The sequence below is a fragment of the Leucoraja erinacea genome, chromosome 37 (assembly GCF_028641065.1).
Source record: "Leucoraja erinacea ecotype New England chromosome 37, Leri_hhj_1, whole genome shotgun sequence".
Classification (NCBI taxonomy): Eukaryota; Metazoa; Chordata; class Chondrichthyes; order Rajiformes; family Rajidae; genus Leucoraja; species Leucoraja erinaceus.
The window spans coordinates 4,168,242-4,186,466 of record NC_073413.1 but is presented as its reverse complement, the minus strand read 5'-3'; the positions used below and the strand labels follow the sequence as shown (position 1 = coordinate 4,186,466).

The 18,225-nt window shown below is 47.3% G+C and overlaps 1 protein-coding gene across 3 annotated transcripts in view; it reads left to right on the top strand.

The window, feature by feature from the left end:
• LOC129713795 (epsin-2-like) overlaps positions 1–17,127 on the top strand; it is a 40,628-nt gene extending 23,501 nt beyond the window's left edge. For 2 of the 3 annotated variants that reach the window (XM_055663100.1, XM_055663099.1), the window contains exons 6-11: positions 2,023–2,124; positions 2,819–2,972; positions 4,442–4,591; positions 6,209–6,319; positions 9,206–9,451; positions 10,615–17,127. In XM_055663100.1, coding sequence (XP_055519075.1) covers positions 2,023–2,124; positions 2,819–2,972; positions 4,442–4,591; positions 6,209–6,319; positions 9,206–9,451; positions 10,615–10,901 — 1,050 coding nt within the window. In that variant the 3' untranslated portion in view covers positions 10,902–17,127. The remainder of the gene's footprint in view (positions 1–2,022; positions 2,125–2,818; positions 2,973–4,441; positions 4,592–6,208; positions 6,320–9,205; positions 9,452–10,614) is intronic. The other variant, XM_055663101.1, reaches the window with a different exon arrangement.
• Positions 17,128–18,225: the final 1,098 nt, after the last annotated feature.

Here is an 18,225-nt window from a genome sequence, read left to right as displayed (position 1 = left end):
TTCTTGCATTCTGTTTGCAGAAACTACTAAACTAAACATTGTGGGGTATGGGGCACAGTGAACCAGTAAGCAACCTTGGAACTACTGATCTGTAGCTGCATGAATTTGTATTCCACCTCACAGTTGAAGAATTTAAATGCTAAACTCACAACTAAATGAAAAGGGTAATGTGAATAATGGAGAGCAAATAAGTTACCGGATTGGCATTAAAACTCATCTGGTTCACTCTCCAGGCCTTCAGAGAAGAAAGTCTGTCATTGATCGGTGACGTTCCGGGTCAGGACCCTTCTTTCACACTGAAAGTGGGGAGTCTGAAGAAGGGTCCCGACCTGAAACGACACCTATCCATAGTCTCCAGAGATGCTGCCTGACCTGCTAAGTTACCAGCACTTTGTGTCTATCTTCGGTATAAGCCGGCATCTGCAGTCGAGGTCGAAGACGGGTCAGCTGGAGTCGGAGGAAGCGCTGACCGGAACAATGGAGGAGCCGGCGTGGGGGGAATGACGTGAGGGGTGGGGCAGAATGATGGAGGAGCCGGCATTGGGAATGCCATGAGGGCGGGGGCAAGAGGGGTGGGGGAGAACGATGGAGGAGCCGGCGTTGGGGGGGAATGCCGTGAAGGGAGGGAAGGGGCGGGGGAAGAATAACCTGGTGCGGGGGAAGAATAACCTGGTGCGGGATACTTTGTACCTTTGTCAGCGTCCTTTATGTGGCGGCTATTTGCATACCTTGGGTGTGCAAGCAAAGATTGTCACATGTGACAATAAAGTATTCAATTCAATTCAGTTATTTGTTTCTACAGCGGTTAGCTGTGGCAGTCTCAGTTACTCACTGACAATTTGCATGCAGTGGATTGACATGTGTTTTTAGTGAAGGGTTCACATTTTTAGCAGCTAACTGCGACTTTACAATCAGTGGAACCATACTAGAATCTGGTACTCTTTTTGAGTTCTGTCGTGCAGCTGTTTTGCAAGGTCAACAACCAGGGAGGAACATTACATTTCAGTCTATACTGATCACATGCTGATTGAATCTACTTGATCAAATGAAATGGTTGCAAAATGAAGTGATTTTTTTCGTCTCCACCCTCTTTCCTCACCACCCCTCCCCCCACTAACTGATTTGGTGTGCATTGCCAGCGAAATGTATTTTAAAATGTGTGATCATTGGATTAGCACATACGTTCAAGAAGGAACTGCAGATGCTGGAATATCGAAAGTAGACAAAAGTGCTGGAGAAACTCAGCGGGTGCGGCAGCATCTATGGAGCGAAAGGAAATAGGCAACGTTTCGGGCCGAAACCCTTCTTCAGACAGGTTTAGCACATACAACTTGTTATTTCTTCTGTAATTTAACCATTTTATCACTGCAGTCATTTCTCCACTGTTAGGCGTCACCCAACCTGAGTTCAATGGGTCATTTGTTCATGCCCATCCGGCCCATCGAGTCTACTCCGTCATTGCTGGTCAATCTTTCCCTCTCAATTCCATTCTCCTGCCTTCTCCCAATAACCTTTGACACCCTTACCAATCAATAATCTGTCAATCTCTGCTTTAAAAATACCCAAGGACTTGGGCTCCGTTTTTCTATGTAAACCAGCATCTGCAGTTCCTTGTAACTTCAGTTATATTTGACTGATGAGTTGTGTGCGCAAAGACTGCACTGTATTTTTCAAACTCGATCTTGTACATCTCTGGAAGTGTTCTCCTTTTAACATTCATTGTGTCAGCAGACTGAAGGACATTCTGGGCAGATGTGGGCCATGGCAGTTTGGCCTTGCTTCACGTTCGCAGCTAGTCAGTCACGGTCAGGCATCACACCGCGTCCTGATTCTGTCCCTTGTCATTGCTCACGTTAGCTAACGTTACCCTGGTTGTTTCGTGGATCCTTCGGCACTCCGGAGCGGCCTTGAGTGAGACCAAGTCTGTAGCGCAGAGGGGAAGAGACCTGGCTTCATTGCTGGCTGTGAGTTGGTGGTTCCGATTGATTAACTCCATTCCTACTTTGTGGCTGTGTTGCACAGGAGGAGCGCCGCCGTCGTGGAGGTGACCTCCGTCTACAGCTGGCGTTGGAAGAGAGCCGGCAGAAGCTGCAGATGCCCGGCGGGGTCCCGCACAGAAACGAGGTGTGCCCTCTGACCACCCTCAACCCTGACCCTCAACCCAGACCACCCTCAACCGTGACCACCCTCAACCCAGACCCTCAACCCTGACCACCCTGCATTTCCCCAACAGTTTACAGTTTCGTTTATTGTCACAGTGAAAAGCTTTTGTTGCGTGCTATCCAGTCAGTGGAAAGACAATACATGTTTACAATCAAGCTATTTGCAGTGTATAGATACATGATAAGGGGATAACGTTTAGTACAAGGTTACCTTGAGGGTTACCAGTGAGTTAAGGGCCTGTCCCACTCGGCTGTCATTTACGCGACATCATTTATGCGTCACGCAGCACGTGATGCTCGCGTGGTGACACGCACGTGCTGCCCGCATGGTGCGTGATGACATAGGCAGTGATGCGCGCCTGTGAGCGGCGTCGCAGGATTTTGTGATGTACGAAATCTTTGCGCGCCATCTGCATGACGTACAAATGACGGCCAAGTGGGACAGGCCCTTTAGATAGTAGAAGTGTCAGTGTCTGTCCCTCTCATAAGATATTTCCAATTCAAAACGTTCAGAGTGCATTTGTTCAGTGTTTTGTTAGACGGTAGAACATGAGTTGTCTCCTCCCATCCAGACAAGGAAAGCCAAGGAGAAAAGCTTACTTAAAAACATCAGAAACGCGAAATGTTCATTTACTTTCACATAATTATTCTTGCAGACAGCTTTGCTGGATCTGACAGACTCCACTCCCTCTCCCCTGACACAGAAACCGGATCCCTGGGGGACTCCCTTCCCATCAGCATCCACTGCCAAACCGAACCCGTGGGCTGCCGTGTCTCGACCAGTGTCGGCCGATCCCTGGAAGCAAATGGGTAAGATTTACTGGAGATGTGCTTGATGGAGGTTCAAATGGCCTTTTACGTGAGTACTCGAGACTTTCAGCTGCACAGTGATGCCTTTGGTGTTGCTCCTTGGCCTCTCTCGCTCATACTGTGTTGTGATCAGTGTACAATCTTGTACGTGTTGTATTTGTCTGATCATTAAGCTGGCACTCCCTCAGAATCCATAATTTGGTAAAATTCTCCACAAACGGCTGAGAGTCGTTACGCAGGACTTGTAGCTCCATCGTAGGCCACTGTGGCTCTGTTTAATGTGTCATCCACCACGGTGAGCTTCCTTTGGTACGGTAGTGGACGTTCCTCTAGAGATGCTGTCTGTCCCGCTGAGTTACTCCAGCTTTTTGTGTCTATCTTCCTAGATCACCTGCTCTGGTGACCTTATTACATGAAGTGGTGTGTCTCATATTCGTTTCGAGATGTCCATATCTGTGCCTATTCTGCAGGTGGAGGGTGGATGGAAGTCAGACAGTGGTTTTAATAGCCGAGACTTCCTCTGATTGAAGAGATTGTCTGGTTTTCCGTTTTCATGTTCTTTGTTCATAATAGTGTTCAATGCTTTGCATCGTGCAGCAGTCTCAGCATTGCATATCTCTGTATGTAAATAGCAAGGTGATCCATTAAACCCGCAGTGCTTGTGAAATAGTCCCCAGAGGGACTATTAAAGTCCTAAATAAAAGTCCCCAGAGGGACTATTTCACACTGAGTTTGTCACTGAGTTTGCCAACAGGTTGATTTGCAGAAATGGAGTGCTTTCTGGGAATGGCATCTACTGATTGAAAAGGAATTACTGAACGTTTTGGTGTATTCAGGAATGTCCATTAGCGCTTGTCGCTTTAGTGGAGCAGAAATCCCATTATTTTTGGGAAGCCCGTTAAACTTACGAGAACTTTATCCCAGGAATGATTGAGTCAACACATGTGAGCGTTTGACGGCACTAGGCCGGTACTCGCTGGAGTTTAGAAGGATGAGGGGAGACCTCATTGAAACTTAGCAAATAGTGAAAGGCTTGGAAAGAGTGGAGAGGATGTTTCCAATAGTGGGAGAGTCTAGGACCAAAGGCCAGAGCCTTGGAATAAAAGGATGTACCTTTTGAAAGGAGACGAGGAGGAATTTCTTTGGTCAGAGAGTGGTGAATCTGTGGAATTCATTGCCACGGGCGGCTGTGGGGTCCGTCAATGGATATTTTTAAGACGGAGATTGATATTCATGATTAGTACGGGTGTCGGGGGTTATGGGGAGAAGGCAGGAGAATGGGGTTGAGAGGGAAAGATAGATCAGCCACGATTGCATTTCGTTGTCTCTGTACTGTACACTGACAATGACAATTAAAATTGAATCTGAATCTGAATCTGAATTGAAAGGCGGAGTAGAGTTGATGGGCCGAATGGCCTAATTTTGCTCCTATAACTTATGAACTTAAATTCTCAATCCTTCTCTCACAGCAGGTTCCAGACTGGCTGTCACTACCACCGATCCGTGGGGAGCTTCCAGTCACCCCCCTTCAGGAGACCAGCAGACGAGAAGCACAGATCCCTGGGCCTCAGTCGCACCAGCCTCTGACCGAGACCCCTGGGCTCCAACCTCTCCCCCAGGTGACGTTCGATAGAAGCACGGAGCCAATGCAAACACTACACAGAGCTGTGTAGGAAGAAAACTGCAGATGCTGGCTTACACCAAAATGCTAGAGTAACTCAGCGTCTCTGGGGAAAAGGAGTTTGATTCGAGACCCTTTCACCAGACTGAGAGGAGCCCCCTTCTTCAGACCCCTCTCAGTGTGAAGAAGGGTCTTGACCCAAAACTACACAGGGCTACTCATTGGATCAGCCACATCAACAACGGTTTTCACCGTACCTCGGTACACGTGACAATAATATACCTGAACCTAGTATTTCACCCTCAGTATGTACAGGAATATATGAGGTACAAAACATGTAGCAGGGGCTTCTGACTTCCAAAACCCCAAATTCATGGAAATGTAGAAACAAAGAACTGCAGATGCTGGTTTATACCAAAGATAGACACAAAGTGCTGGAGTAACTCAGCGGGGTCAGGCATCATGAATAAATGGATGTGTGACGTTTCTTCACTCTTTAGTCTGAACGGTCCCAACCCAAAACGTCACCCATCCTTTCTCTCCAGAGATGCTGCCTGACCCTTACTGAGTTACTCCAGCACTTTGAGTCCATTCATGGAAATGGATTGGTGTAACGGTTGGGAGTGTGGGTTTGTGGCATTTTTGTGAAATTTTAAAATAACTCTAGAAATCTCTTTTAAATGAGTTGAGTAAAAGTGTCAGTTTGTTGGGAAATGGTTCTGAAGGAAAGGACACTTTCAAGTCTGGGTTTGTGTGTGTGGTCCCAGTCTCACACCAGCAGCTACACATTAGCACTGTGGATATAGAGTAAACCCTCCATATAACGGACCAGACGGTGGGATAATGAGGTCCGTTATTGCAGATTGTCCGCTATAACTGAGTAAGGGATAATCATCGTGTGTAGTTGAAACTAAGAACTGTGGATGATGGTTGAAACATAAAACATAAGTGCTGGAGTAACTCAACGGGTCAGGCAGTGTCAGAACGTGGATAAGTAATCGGACCCTTCTTCAGACTGATTCAGTCTGCTGAGTTACTCCAACACTTTCACCGTGAAACTAGGCGCCAATGCCAGTGGTCTCTTCTTCACCAACTGCTGCACGATCCAGTCGCCGTGGCTGTTGTTGCAACTGAACTTGTAGCCCCTGGCCGGCAGCGTTTTCCTCTGGCCGCTGACAACGACATGACGCGCTGGGTCACCATCCGTTGTCGATTCCAAGATGGAGTGTGTTGGCAACTCTGGGGAAGGAGGAGGTTACAGTAGGGAGGGAGTCCCACCGTGACTGAGCGCGTGCTGTCAGTGGCGGCATCCCGAAGAAGGCGCCGTCCCCAGGGGCTACAATGTGAGCCGCAACAACAGACGCTTTAATAACGGTCCGTGCAGTGAGTGAAGAAGGGCTCAATTGTGCACCTTTGCGAGTCGGGGATGGTGTCGGCAGCCAGGGCTCTAAACAGCTGGGGAGTCGATGCGAGCCGAGGTTCGTCTGCTATCACCGAAACCCGTTAGAAAGGAGACTGTTAAAACACGGGCTTACTGTTTAAAGAGTTTTTTCAACAAAGGGGGGAGCAGACTGGTGCAGGAACAGCGTGTTGATCAGATTGTTCCCTCTCGCAGGGCCTTCCCCCTTCCACTCCCTCAACGCGGCAGAAGCAACTGTCATGGATGATTTCTCCGCGTTCAGCCATCTCCGAGGGTCACCCAAGAAAGCAGAAGGACAGGCAGCAGGTGAGCCTGGTGTGTGTTGGTGGCAGCCGCAGCTGAGCTTTGGTTCATGTCTATTGTGTTATTGCAATACAATAATAGCCTATTGTGTTATCTAACTAAAATAGCTGAGGTTGGAGTTTCTCCTTTCAATGTGACATATTTTAAATTCAAGGAAATATTCAAGAGGCATTTTGGCCCATCATGGTGTCTAGTGTGTCTCATCCTCTCCTGCCCCACAGTCCTGTATATTGGCTGAGATGGTGTTGGCAACTCCCTGCTCCACAGTATAATGAGCAGCAGGTTGTGATGCTGAGCGAGCCCCAGGCTACACTGCCTGGAGAACAAGGGGAAGGTGACCTTGGATCTCAGCAACTCTGAAGTGGTACTGTCGATACCTCCAAGAAACATTTAGACAGGCACATAGGTTTAGATGTGGATGTGTGCCAAAAGCAGGCAGGTGGGACCAGTATAGGCTGGACATGTTGGGCCGATGGGCCTGTTTCCACGCTGTGTGACTATGGTGTGGACAGCAGAAATGTCCCACGAGTTGGAAACGAGACCAAGAACGAGAGGGACCTTCCCTCCACTCAGAGTCATACGGCACAGAAGCGGGCGCTTCGGCCCACAGTAGTGGTCTCAGAAAGCACATCAACGCCACTGCTTCCTTAGAGGTTTTAGGAGGTTCGGCATGTCCCTCACCAACTTCTACAGACCACCAATTCTCCATCTACACCAATCCCCACTTTCCAGTCCTTAGTGCAAAGCTGCTTAAGGCAATTCTTGGCAATTGTCCCCTAGATACTATTAAAATGCTGTGAAAGATTGCCTCCACGACCAACGCGTCCCAGATTCCCACCGCCCTCTGGGTGACAATGTTGTTCCTTTCATCCCCTCTAAATCCCTCACCCCTTCACCTTAAACAATAGACAATAGGTGCAGGTGTAGGCCATTTGGCCTTTCGAGCCAGCACCGCCATTTAATGTGATCATGGCTGATCATCCCCAATCAGTACCCCGTTCGTGCCTTCTCCCCTGACTCCGCTATTTTTAAGAGCCGTATCTAACTCTCTCTTGAAAGCAAACCCATGCCTTCCAGTTTTAAATATGTTTGTTATGGGAAAAACGTTCTTGCAACCTACACTATCAGTGCTGCTCATAATTTTTTTGCACTTAAGTTTATCCTGCCCACACACAAAACTGGATAGTCATTTAGCAAGTGAAAGTATCTTGGTTGAGACGATAGATTCATTTTGCAAGAAGGCTCCACTGTTGCAACTGTTTATCATATATATTAATGATTTGGAAGAGGGAATTAGGAGCAACACTGCAAAGTTTGCGGATGACACAAAGCTGGGTGGCAGTGTGAACTGTGAAGAGGATGTTAGGAGATTGCAGGGTGACCTGGACAGGTTGAGTGAGTGGGCAGATGCGTGGCAGATGCAGTATAATATAGATAAGTGTGAGGTTATCAACTTTGGCGGCAAAAACAAGGGGGCAGATTATTATCTCAATGGGGTTAGGTTAGGTAAGGGGGAGGTACAGAGAGACCTGGGTGTCCTTGTACACCAGTCACTGAAAGTTGGGGTGTGCAGGTACAGCAGGCAGTGAAGAAAGCTAATGGAATGTTGGCCTTCATAACAAGAGGATTTCAGTATAGGAGTAAAGAGGTTGTTCTGCAGTTGTATAGGGCTCTGGTATTGTGAGTTGTGGAGTATTATGTAGAGTTTTGGTCTCCTAATTTGAGGAAGGACATCCTTGTGATTGAGGCAGTGCAGCGTAGGTTCACAAGATTGATCCCTGGGATGGCACATGAGGAAAGATTGAAAAGACTAGGCTTGTATTCACTGGAGTTTAGAAGGATGAGGGGGATCTTATAGAAACATATAAAATTATAAAAGGACTGGACAAGCTAGATGCAGGAAAAATGTTTCCAATGTTGGGCGAGTCCAGAACCAGGGGCCACAGTCTTAGAATAAAGGGGCCATTTAAGACTGAGGTGAGAAAAAACTTTTTCACCCAGTGTTGTGAATTTGTGGAATTCCCTGCCACAGAGGGCAGTGGAGGCGAAATCACTGGATGGATTTAAGTGGGAGTTAGATAGAGCTCTAGGGGCTAGTGGAATCAAGGGATATGGGGAGAAGGCAGGCACGGGTTATTGATTGGGGACGATCAGCCATGATCACAATGAATGGCGGTGCTGGCTCGAAGGGCCGCATGGCCTCCTCCTACACCTATTTTCTATGTTAAATGATCCATTCCTTACAGTGTCTTCCACTGCATCTTGGGGGTGTCTGTGCATGAAGTTTGAAATCCTGATCCTCAGAGCTGGTCATTTGGTGTTGGGGGGGTGGGGGGGGAAAGGTTTCTGCATTTGAAAGAGTCACGGCAATAGTGTTCTTAGAAAACACACCAACGCCTCTACTTCCTTGGAAGGCCGAGGAGGTTCGGCACGTCCCCAACATCCCTCACCAACTTCTCCAGGTGCGCTGAAGGAAGCTTGTAATCAGGATGCTTCACAGCTTGGTTTGGGAACAGCCCCATCCAAGAACGCAAGACATTGCAGAGAGGGGCCGGGGAATTGCCTCCAGTGCCTTCAAGATCCTCTGCAGGAGACCCCCACCCCCCCCCCACCCTCCCCCGGGTCAAAGAGGCAGTCGGGCGGGCGAGAAGAGGGACGACGGTTGGCGGGCAGAGCCGGTGGAGGGTGACGGAGGAGGGCCTGCAGCAGCCTGGGGCTCGCCTGGATCCAGTACATCCAGCACCTGGACTTTGGACTGTTTGTAAATGACATCAAATGACAAACAAGAATGCCCCTGTTCAGTGCACCCGTGACAGCAAAGCTCCTTTGAACCACTTTGTGTACACATTAGAATGTGGGCCCTGTGTAAACTGGCTCTGACCTCTGCAGGTGGCAGATACGATGCGCCAGGCGATGCCATGATCTCGGTGCCCACGTCCGGTGACGCGGGCTGCCCCGACTCCTTCGACATGTCCCGCATGCCCGGCACCATGGGCTCCAGGCTGCCCACCCCCAAGCACCAGCAGAAGAATCCCGAATCCTTCCTGGGACCTAATGCCTCGCTTGTCAACCTGGACACTCTGGTGACCCGCACAACGCACCCAAACATGAGCACAAACCCTTTCCTGATGCAGGGTGAGTAGAGACTCTGCTTCCCATAATGAAGACTCTCTGACCGCTCGGTTACCATGTGGAAAGAATGGACGTGGAGAGGATGTTTCATAACTTCATAACTAACCCGAATCAGGCCCTTCGCCCCAACAAGTCAACCCATGACTGATCTATCTTTCCCTCTTAACCCCATTCTCCTGCCTTCTCCCTTTCACCCCTGACACCCGTACAAATCAAGAATCTCTGCATCTCTGCCTTAAAAATATCCATCTGTTTCCGCTAGTGGGAGAGTCTAGGACCAAAGATCACATAAAAGGACGTACCTTTAGAATGAGATGAGAAGCAATTGCTTTAGTGGGTGGAGTTCATTACCACAGAGGCTGTGGAGGCCATCACTGGATATTTGTATGGTGGAGATTGACAGATCCTTGATTAGTGCGGGTCAGGGGTCATGGGGAGAAGGCAGAAAAATTGGGTTTGAGGATGAAAGATAGATCAGCCATGATTGAATGGTATAGTACTCTTGAAGGGCCGAATGGCCTAATTCTGCTCCCATAACTTATGAGCCATGTGGATGTCGCTGCGCTGGCACCTCCTGTAAAGCAGCGGTTGTGGGAAGATGGGACAAATTGGGAAGAATTAAACTCCCCACAGTCTTTAATCTCACTTTTTCTCTCTTACTCACTCTCTCTCTCACTCACTCACTTTCTCTTTCCTCCCCTCTCTCTATCTCACTCTTTATCTCTTTATTTTTCTCTATCTCTCACTCTCTTTCCCCCTCTCTTCTCTCCCTTTCTCTCCCCCCTTTCTCCCTGCCTCTTCTCCCTCCTCTCTCTCTCCTCTCTCTCTCTCTCTCTCCCACTGTCTCTCCCCTCCTCTCTCTCTCTCTCTCTCTCTCTCTCCCCTCCTCTTTCTCTCCCACTCTCCCTCTTCTCTCTCTCTCCCCCCCTCTCTCTCTCTCTCTCTCTCTCTCTCTCTCTTTCTCTCTCCCCCTCCCTCTCTCTCTCCCCTCTCTCTCTCCCTCTCTTTCTCTCTCTCCCTCTCCCTCTCTCCCTCTTTCTCTCTCCCTCTCCCCCTCTCTCTCTCTCTCTCCCTCTCTCCCCCCTCTCTCTCTCCCTTCTCCCCTCTCCTCCTTCTTTCTCTCTCCTTCTTTCTCTCTCCCGCTTTCTCTCTCCCCATCCCCACAGGTGTTCCTGCAGTGGCGACTGCCAACCCGTTCCACAGCGCGCCCGCGCCGGTATCCAGCTCCATGATGGCCGTGACCCAGACGCCGTTCGGACCCGTCAACGTGAGCGGCGGCGGCCCCTTCTCCTCCATGCCCGGCGTCGGGGTGCCTCCCATGGTGACCATGCCCGCGATGGGCATGCCTCAAGGTGCCAGCGTTCAAGGGATGATGGGCCCGACCTACGTCGCCATGCCAACCCCTCCCGCCCCGGGCCCTGCTCCCAGCTCCACCAACCCATTCCTCTTATGATGGCGGTTCGGGGGGCTCCCATCTCAGCTGATATTTAAGTAAATCTTTTTATGACTGGTTATTCCTTCCCCCCGTGCAACTGGAGAGCAAAATATACAACGTCCTTCCTTATGGATGAATGTGAAAGCGACACTAAGACGCAAGGAAAATTCCCAGGATTGTCCTTGTGATAAATAACCCTTGTGCACCCTGAATTGAGAACAACATGCCTGGTTTGGCAGTACCAGAAGTATTATCAGTCTGTCTGTACAGGAGCCTGAAGAAGCTAAACCTTGAGTTCAAACGGAGACCTACTTTGTGGGCGCTCTGGGTTAAGGACCCTAACATGGTTCTACTCAATTACCCTGCATTCTTTGTCACTGGGAAGAGGTTACGTGGGGGTGGGGGAGGGGGGGGATGGAGTGTAGACGAGGCTGTCACCAAGAGGCCAACTTACCACAAGAGTTGAGGGAAGTAAAAGATTGCGTGCCTGGTGAATGTACCCTTATGATGGCAGGAGAATCCAGCAACGTTAAAATGGTGGCAAGCACCGTCGAGGAAGCCCGTCCGTGTAGCCCCAACTCTCTTACCCACAGCCTGTCTCCCGAGATCCATCCCCAAGCCCTTCAGCATTTGCTGCGTACAATCTCCACGGACCTCTCTGCTGCACGCAGCCACTGGATTGAATCGGCACTCTCGTCAGTTTAAAGAGCGAGGGAAGGGGGCTTGGTTTACTCCCACAGCCAGCCGTCTGGGCACTCGGCCACTGGTGCTGTCAGTGTAATACCAGTGTGGGCCGGTGCATCCACAGTCCAGACCTTTACGTGGAGTGCTGTGGGCAAGCTGGTTTGTGGTGATCAGAAGTCCCCTCTGTCCGTCAGCTTCTTGCAAGGTGTCACTTTGCTGCAGGATGCCCGGCCCTGCAGCTCGTTTTATTTGCCAGTACTGTGGTACTTACCCAGTCAGCGTGTCTACCCAATGCTTCCCATCGGGATCCCTTCTTTGTTTAAACTTATCCTTTTACAAAAGATGTTTACATTTTGCTGCAGTCGTATGTTTACTGATGCGTGTGCGGTGGTGGCTGGGTTCCGGGGACGGCAGTGCGGAGTGATGGGACATCACCATGGTTCCTCGGCTCTCCGGCCTCAGCGTCTCTCGGCCTCGCCTGCCGGAGCGACCCGTTATATCAAAGACAAAAAGAAGCCGCCGTTCTCAGTCAGGACCTCTGACTTGGAGGGGGGGGGGGGGAAGCAATTGCAGAGCTGAAACTGAAGGGAGTCACAGAACAAAGCATAGAACGAATCTGGGAATAGCCCAAGGTATGACAGTCGGCCTGACCGTAATACTGCCGTGGCAAATAATGAGGTGTTTAGCAGCAAGTGAGGCAAGTGCTCTATCTCTAGGGGGCCTGACTACCTCTGGGGTGCAGTCAATAACGCCATTCACACTGTACGTGTGTGTCCCCTACACACTTTCAGCAGTGAATGTAAATAGGACACGGCAATAGTGTCTGGTGATAGATTGGTAATGAATATATTCCAGTTTGAAACTTGCAGGTAACACCGGTCGGTCACTCTGGATCCATGCTTCCAAACCAGCCCTAAAATTCTGCACCTTTCTGGCTGGCTGCCTTCCAGTACAGGCCCACCACCGATTTTTTGGCCCCATCCCCCCTGGTTCCAGTGCCTTTCTGGATTATCTGTTTTGTTGGACCAACAGAAGTCACAGCCTCCGAGCAGAATCGAACGGTACCGGAACGGTCCGCCCAGCCGCCCGGGGGGCCGAGATGCCGACCCACAAAGTCGACCTCGGAAGTTGGCTAGGGGAACGGATCTGCCGGCTCTGTCCGCGTCAGAGTCCCAGAGCCCCGGCCACAGGGGTCAAATTTGACCCGCCGATCGGCCGCGGAAGACTCGGTGAGGTCGAGATCGGCCGCCTCACCTGGCCTGGGCGCCACATTTCCATAGGGCTTTAAGTGGGCACTGTACAAGATATTTCAAGTGTGCACTCGTAATTCTGTCCGGATTAAAGTGCCGGACCAGCAGTTAGTTGCTGGAAAATCAGTGGTGGGCCTTGTCGGTAACGGACAGGTGCTTCACTGGAAATGTAGAGCCTTGGGACTGGTGAAGAGAAGAGATGAGATGAGCGGTGGTCGTGATGGGTGGGACACATTCGCTCCACTACTTAGCAGTGAGAAAGTCCCCGACTGTAATATGGGTGAAACCCACTCCCCTTGTCTCCATGAGGGGGGGAGTACAGGAATTTTGTCAAGGTGCTAGATTAACTCTTGAAACAAGTAATTAACCTTTTATACACTACAGTCAGATTCAGTGGCTCTCCCCCATAATAGGTTTAATTGGGAATTTTCTTACTGAAATGTCCAGGTCGAACAACATTACTGACATTTTGTCTTTGGTTTGAGTCTCAGTAAGTGAGAAATGTTGGACTTCCTTCCATTGCCTTTTCTCCCACCTCGGCTGCTCAGTTGACACCTTTCCCTAGATGTATTACAAACAAATTCAGAAGACGACAACTGGAGATTTTTTTTTTAAACCCTGCGTTACTCTTCCATTATTTGACCATTACTGGTCAAGATGAGGTTTACAGACCTTTACCCACCTATAAGAAACGTTTTGGTAAGAAAATTATAATGTCATGTTAAAAAGTACATTTCTATTAGTGGGATGCATTAGTGTGGGATAGACAAAATAGAAATTGCTTTCATTTCTATCCGCTGCCTCAGAAGATGTCTTCCAAAGTATTATTTACTGTCAGTATACAGTAACCCAGCACAGTATTAATGAGTTATTTACAGTAATGCTCGGCAGAATCAACAATCTGTATTAAGACACAGTATTAAGAGTCACTGCATTATAGTAACCCACTTCAGTATTAATGGTTACTATGCACATTCACACAGCAACAACCTACAATATTAATACAGTTCTGCATTAATATTACCCTTTTTTAAAATCTATGGGAGCGTTACCAAACTTGTTTTTAAACTAAATCATTGAGATTACGGCAGGTGACCAAGGTGGAAGCTCCTTATATATGTCCTCTCCACGGGATTAATCCCTTTAAGCTATAATTATCTGCAATATTAACTGTACAAACAGAATGGTGGGTGCCTTCTGATATGAACTATGGGCAAGTGGGTACTTGGCGTTAAACACTATAACGGCCAGTGTTTTGGGCCCTGTAGCCTAGTTCTTTGTATTGATGATGTACAGTGACTGCCAACACCATGATCAAGGAAGCTTGCTGCAGGATGGACAGTCTAACTAAAACTGGACAATAATTACAGCACAAAATACTTTTAAGTCGACAGATTGCAGTTTGTTTTTTAAAAGTTTATTATTGGAGATGTATTCTTGTCTTAATGCTGCGACCCACACTGCATTTCTTTACAAATGCTTCTGTGAGCATGTTTACAGTGTACACAGCTGTGGTGGCATCCTTGTTTTAGTCATCCCCAGTATTGTCCTGTTCTTCAGTCCGTGACTCATCTCAGTGATACAGCGTGCAGCTCACACCACCAGTTTGGAGCTGTTTTAACAAATAATTCAGATTGGATAATCTATCCTCCTACTTTCCATTCCCAAGATCAATCAGGCTTCCAGCTTTACGAAGGAAGATTCATAGCCAACATTTCATCTATATTTTCTAATCATGAGAGCATGCCATTCAAAGATGTTTCCTCTAAAAATGCTGAGGCTCTGGAGGATGCCATGGTTAAAGATATTGATGTCACCTCTCATTTGGCATTGATTAGCAAATTCAGACAAATGTTACAAGAAAATTATCTTGCTGGTGGCTTGAGTGTAGGGTCAAAATTTGGTTGGGTTGAAGCAATAATTTTACCCCATGTCTAATTCGTACTGCCTCGGCAAAATACAGGAGCTTTACTTTCAATCCTACCAATGTTTGGTGGAACAGTAAAGGAGTTTTACTCTGTCCTATCAAACTTTCCCAGAACTGGTGGGCAGCACAGAAGAGAAACAGTTTTTTTTTAATGTATGCTTCCCCTGCCTCGGGAACATTTTGGTGGGCAGTTCATTGGGAGCTCTATTTCTGTGTCTAATCTGTACCAGATATGCTCTTGAAACTAAACACACATCTGTGCCTGAAATTGTGGTTTGCAGCACAAGTGCAAGGTTCAGTAAAAATCAAAACAGAGATTGGGAGTATTGGCGCCGTTGTACATGAGGTGTCCATGTGTGCTTTTCAGAGTCATTGAAAGATGCGGTGCAGAACTGAGCTGTTGGCAAATGGTGAAAGTGCAATTTTGGAAGATTCACGAGTCATAGCAAAGACTAACGTTTGTAGTCTTATTCCAAACTAAAAAACCTCTGCATGCCCGAGTCTAAAATCGTGTGTAGCACATGGCTTTTTTTTTATAAGTCCTCTCTCATCCTTTAGGGTTTCCACTCTGTTCACATGTGGGCCACAGCGTCTCTCTTTAGAAGCATGGTGCTGTTTTTATACTATAATATCAAGCAGTAAAACTCATTATCTGGTCGCTGTCATTCCTCTTGAGTCTGGAGAGCACACGGCACAAATGATACTGCAAGATGCGTGAGACCAGACACAGGTGTGTCGCAGAGTAGGGGGTTTTACTGTTTGAAATGAGAGGACATAACCACATTTGACAAGTAGAATGCCTGTAGAATCTTCACAATAAAACTCCTTTTTGTAAGAGTTTTATTTTTTAAATGTTCGGGGGAGTTGGGATACAGAAGCAGCCGTTGTATCCAACATCACCTTAGTTAACACCTGATCACAGCTCTGACTGCTTCTTCCAAGAAGAAAGTGAACCATAATATCTACTGCAATTCTGCCTGCAAATCAAAACCTAGGCTTAGACTACAGGCCACAGCGTTGAGCATTCAATTCAATTGCTCCGACACTATTTTATATAAATGCACAATAAGATCTGAAAATAAGTGGCTTCTGATCTCCCTTCTGCAAGGACAGCACCCCAATGTGTTTTATTCCTTGTGTGATGTTGCCTGGGTCCATGATACTCAAGTTTCTCAATATAGGAATATTGATAAACCCCGAATCTGAAACATTTGTTCTCTACATTTTCTTTAAGACTACTGGTTTAGAAACTGCACCTGGTATTTTATTTTTGTAAACATCACAAGATGTAAAAAGGGACCTGTGCACCTCTTGTCAAATGCGTTACCTTTTTGAGAATGGAAATTTAATTTGCCTTTGATTCTTTGCCTGTTAATGGCAGCTGATATGGTCAAATGCGCTGCTATATGCTCCTCTAAAGGGCGAGTGTGAACCACCAGAGGCCCAAGGATATCGGTTGGACTCAATCGCAGCTGTGTTTGCTCCGTCTTAGTCAAGCGGCTCACTGGTGAATATTGGCTAACTCGCAATTTCAACCCCCTCCCTCCCTCCTCTCTGATCGAGAGCTGCTCCTGAGAGGTGGAAATCTCAAACTCACAGGTGAACAGGCCCCTTTCATTGTTAAGCATTAAGGTAATTAGATGTCCAAAGAATTGAGTTGTAGTGTATCTTATGCATTAATTTATTCATGAGTATCTAATGTATAAATATTTATCTCTATAGTAATTGGGGTGCAAGAATCAATACTAAATACAGGGCACAGCTCAACTTTTTCTAAATGAGCTGGCTCTAAATCCATACCCTCTGACTGGAATTGTAGGAATATGCTTCTGCTTCAGCCCCACAATATTGTTAGATGATTCTGTCAGTATTTTTCATTTTGGAAGGATTGTTGTGACATTATAGCGGCATAGTTAATGTTTTAACACTCTTGCCTCGTTTGATCTGATATCTCGGGACTCTGGCAGTGTTGATACTGATCCCTGTTGCTCAAGCTCCATCGACAGGAGAGCCCAGTCATCATGTGGTTAGACATCACTGGGGGCGTGGCATCAATGTGCTGTTCAGTTCCGGGACTTGTATTTTTATCTACATTGTCCATCTGCCGATCGTCTGTCTGTCTGTGTGACATGCAAAGTTAGACACAAACTGCTAGAATGTACAAGTGACATTTTCTGGTTTTTAAACTCACTTTGGCTCCTAACCAGCCTGTTTCGCTGGTTACTTGTGCAGGAAACTCAATCTAAGAGACTGACGTGGTCTCCTGCATTTTAGTTAGTCTGAAATCACCTTTTACTGTAGATATCCAGTTTTGTTTAAATATTTAAAGTATTTGCCAGATTAACTGTACTAGCAAAATAAATGTGAACCTGTGTTATGTTCAGTATCGTTCAAGACCGTTTTATGAATCGGTAGAAATGGAAAGATTTGATTGATGCAGTGATTTTTTTTTCATCCTTCCTCCCCACCCCCCTCCCTTCATCATTGGGAGGCAATGCCCGAGAGATTGTGCAGACACTTCAAGTAACAGTGGCATCTTCTTCCCACACTCAATGCAGTTCAGTATGCAGGCAGCACTCTGCCTGAAGGTCAGATTGCTAGACTGATACACTGGAGATGAAGCTCCAAAGTATGGATGTCAACTTCAGTGTTGATTGCAGGAAACACCGAATCCAAAGCCCCCTTCCCAACATTACTAACAGGCAGCAGGTTATTAGAAAAAGTACATACTCTATAGAGTTACAGCACCCACCCAGTCCACATGAACCAGCACTCACCCCGTACGCTAGTACTATCCTACATACCAAGGACAATTTACCATTTTTTCCAAAGCCAATTGATCTACAAACCTGTACATCTTTGAAATACAGGGGGGGGGGGGGGGGGGGGAACTGGAGCACCCAGAGAGCACCTATGCAATCACAGGGAAAACGTTCAAACTGTACAGACACCACCCATTGTCAAGATAGAACCAGAGTCTCTGGTGCTGTGAGGTAACTACTGCAGCACCATTGTGCTGCCCTTCTCCAGCTTAAATGTCATAAAAATGCATTAGATGGGTACATGTATGGTGCAGATCCATCAGTAGCTGATCGGTTTGTTGCATCAAACCTGCCCGATAGCTCTGTCAGCGTCTTGTTTCAGGGAGGCATTAACCTTTTGAATGCATTTATAGATTACATAGACAACATTTATCATTGTTCTGGTTTTCAGAGCTTTCCAAATTTGCTACCAGATTTCTTAAGTGCATACTTGAACTGTTTTGGGATCAAGGTGATAGATATGAAGATCTAGTATTGTCAATTTTGTAAAAAGCTAATGACCTGCTTTGGCTTCCATGTTCGATTGGATCTCATTACTCAATGAACAAATAGATCAACAGCCCATTAGATTCTCCACACAACCATTTTGAAACTATGAAATACAGCAGATTGAATAAATGGAAAGAATGACTTAACCAAATACAAACAGTTGAAACAGC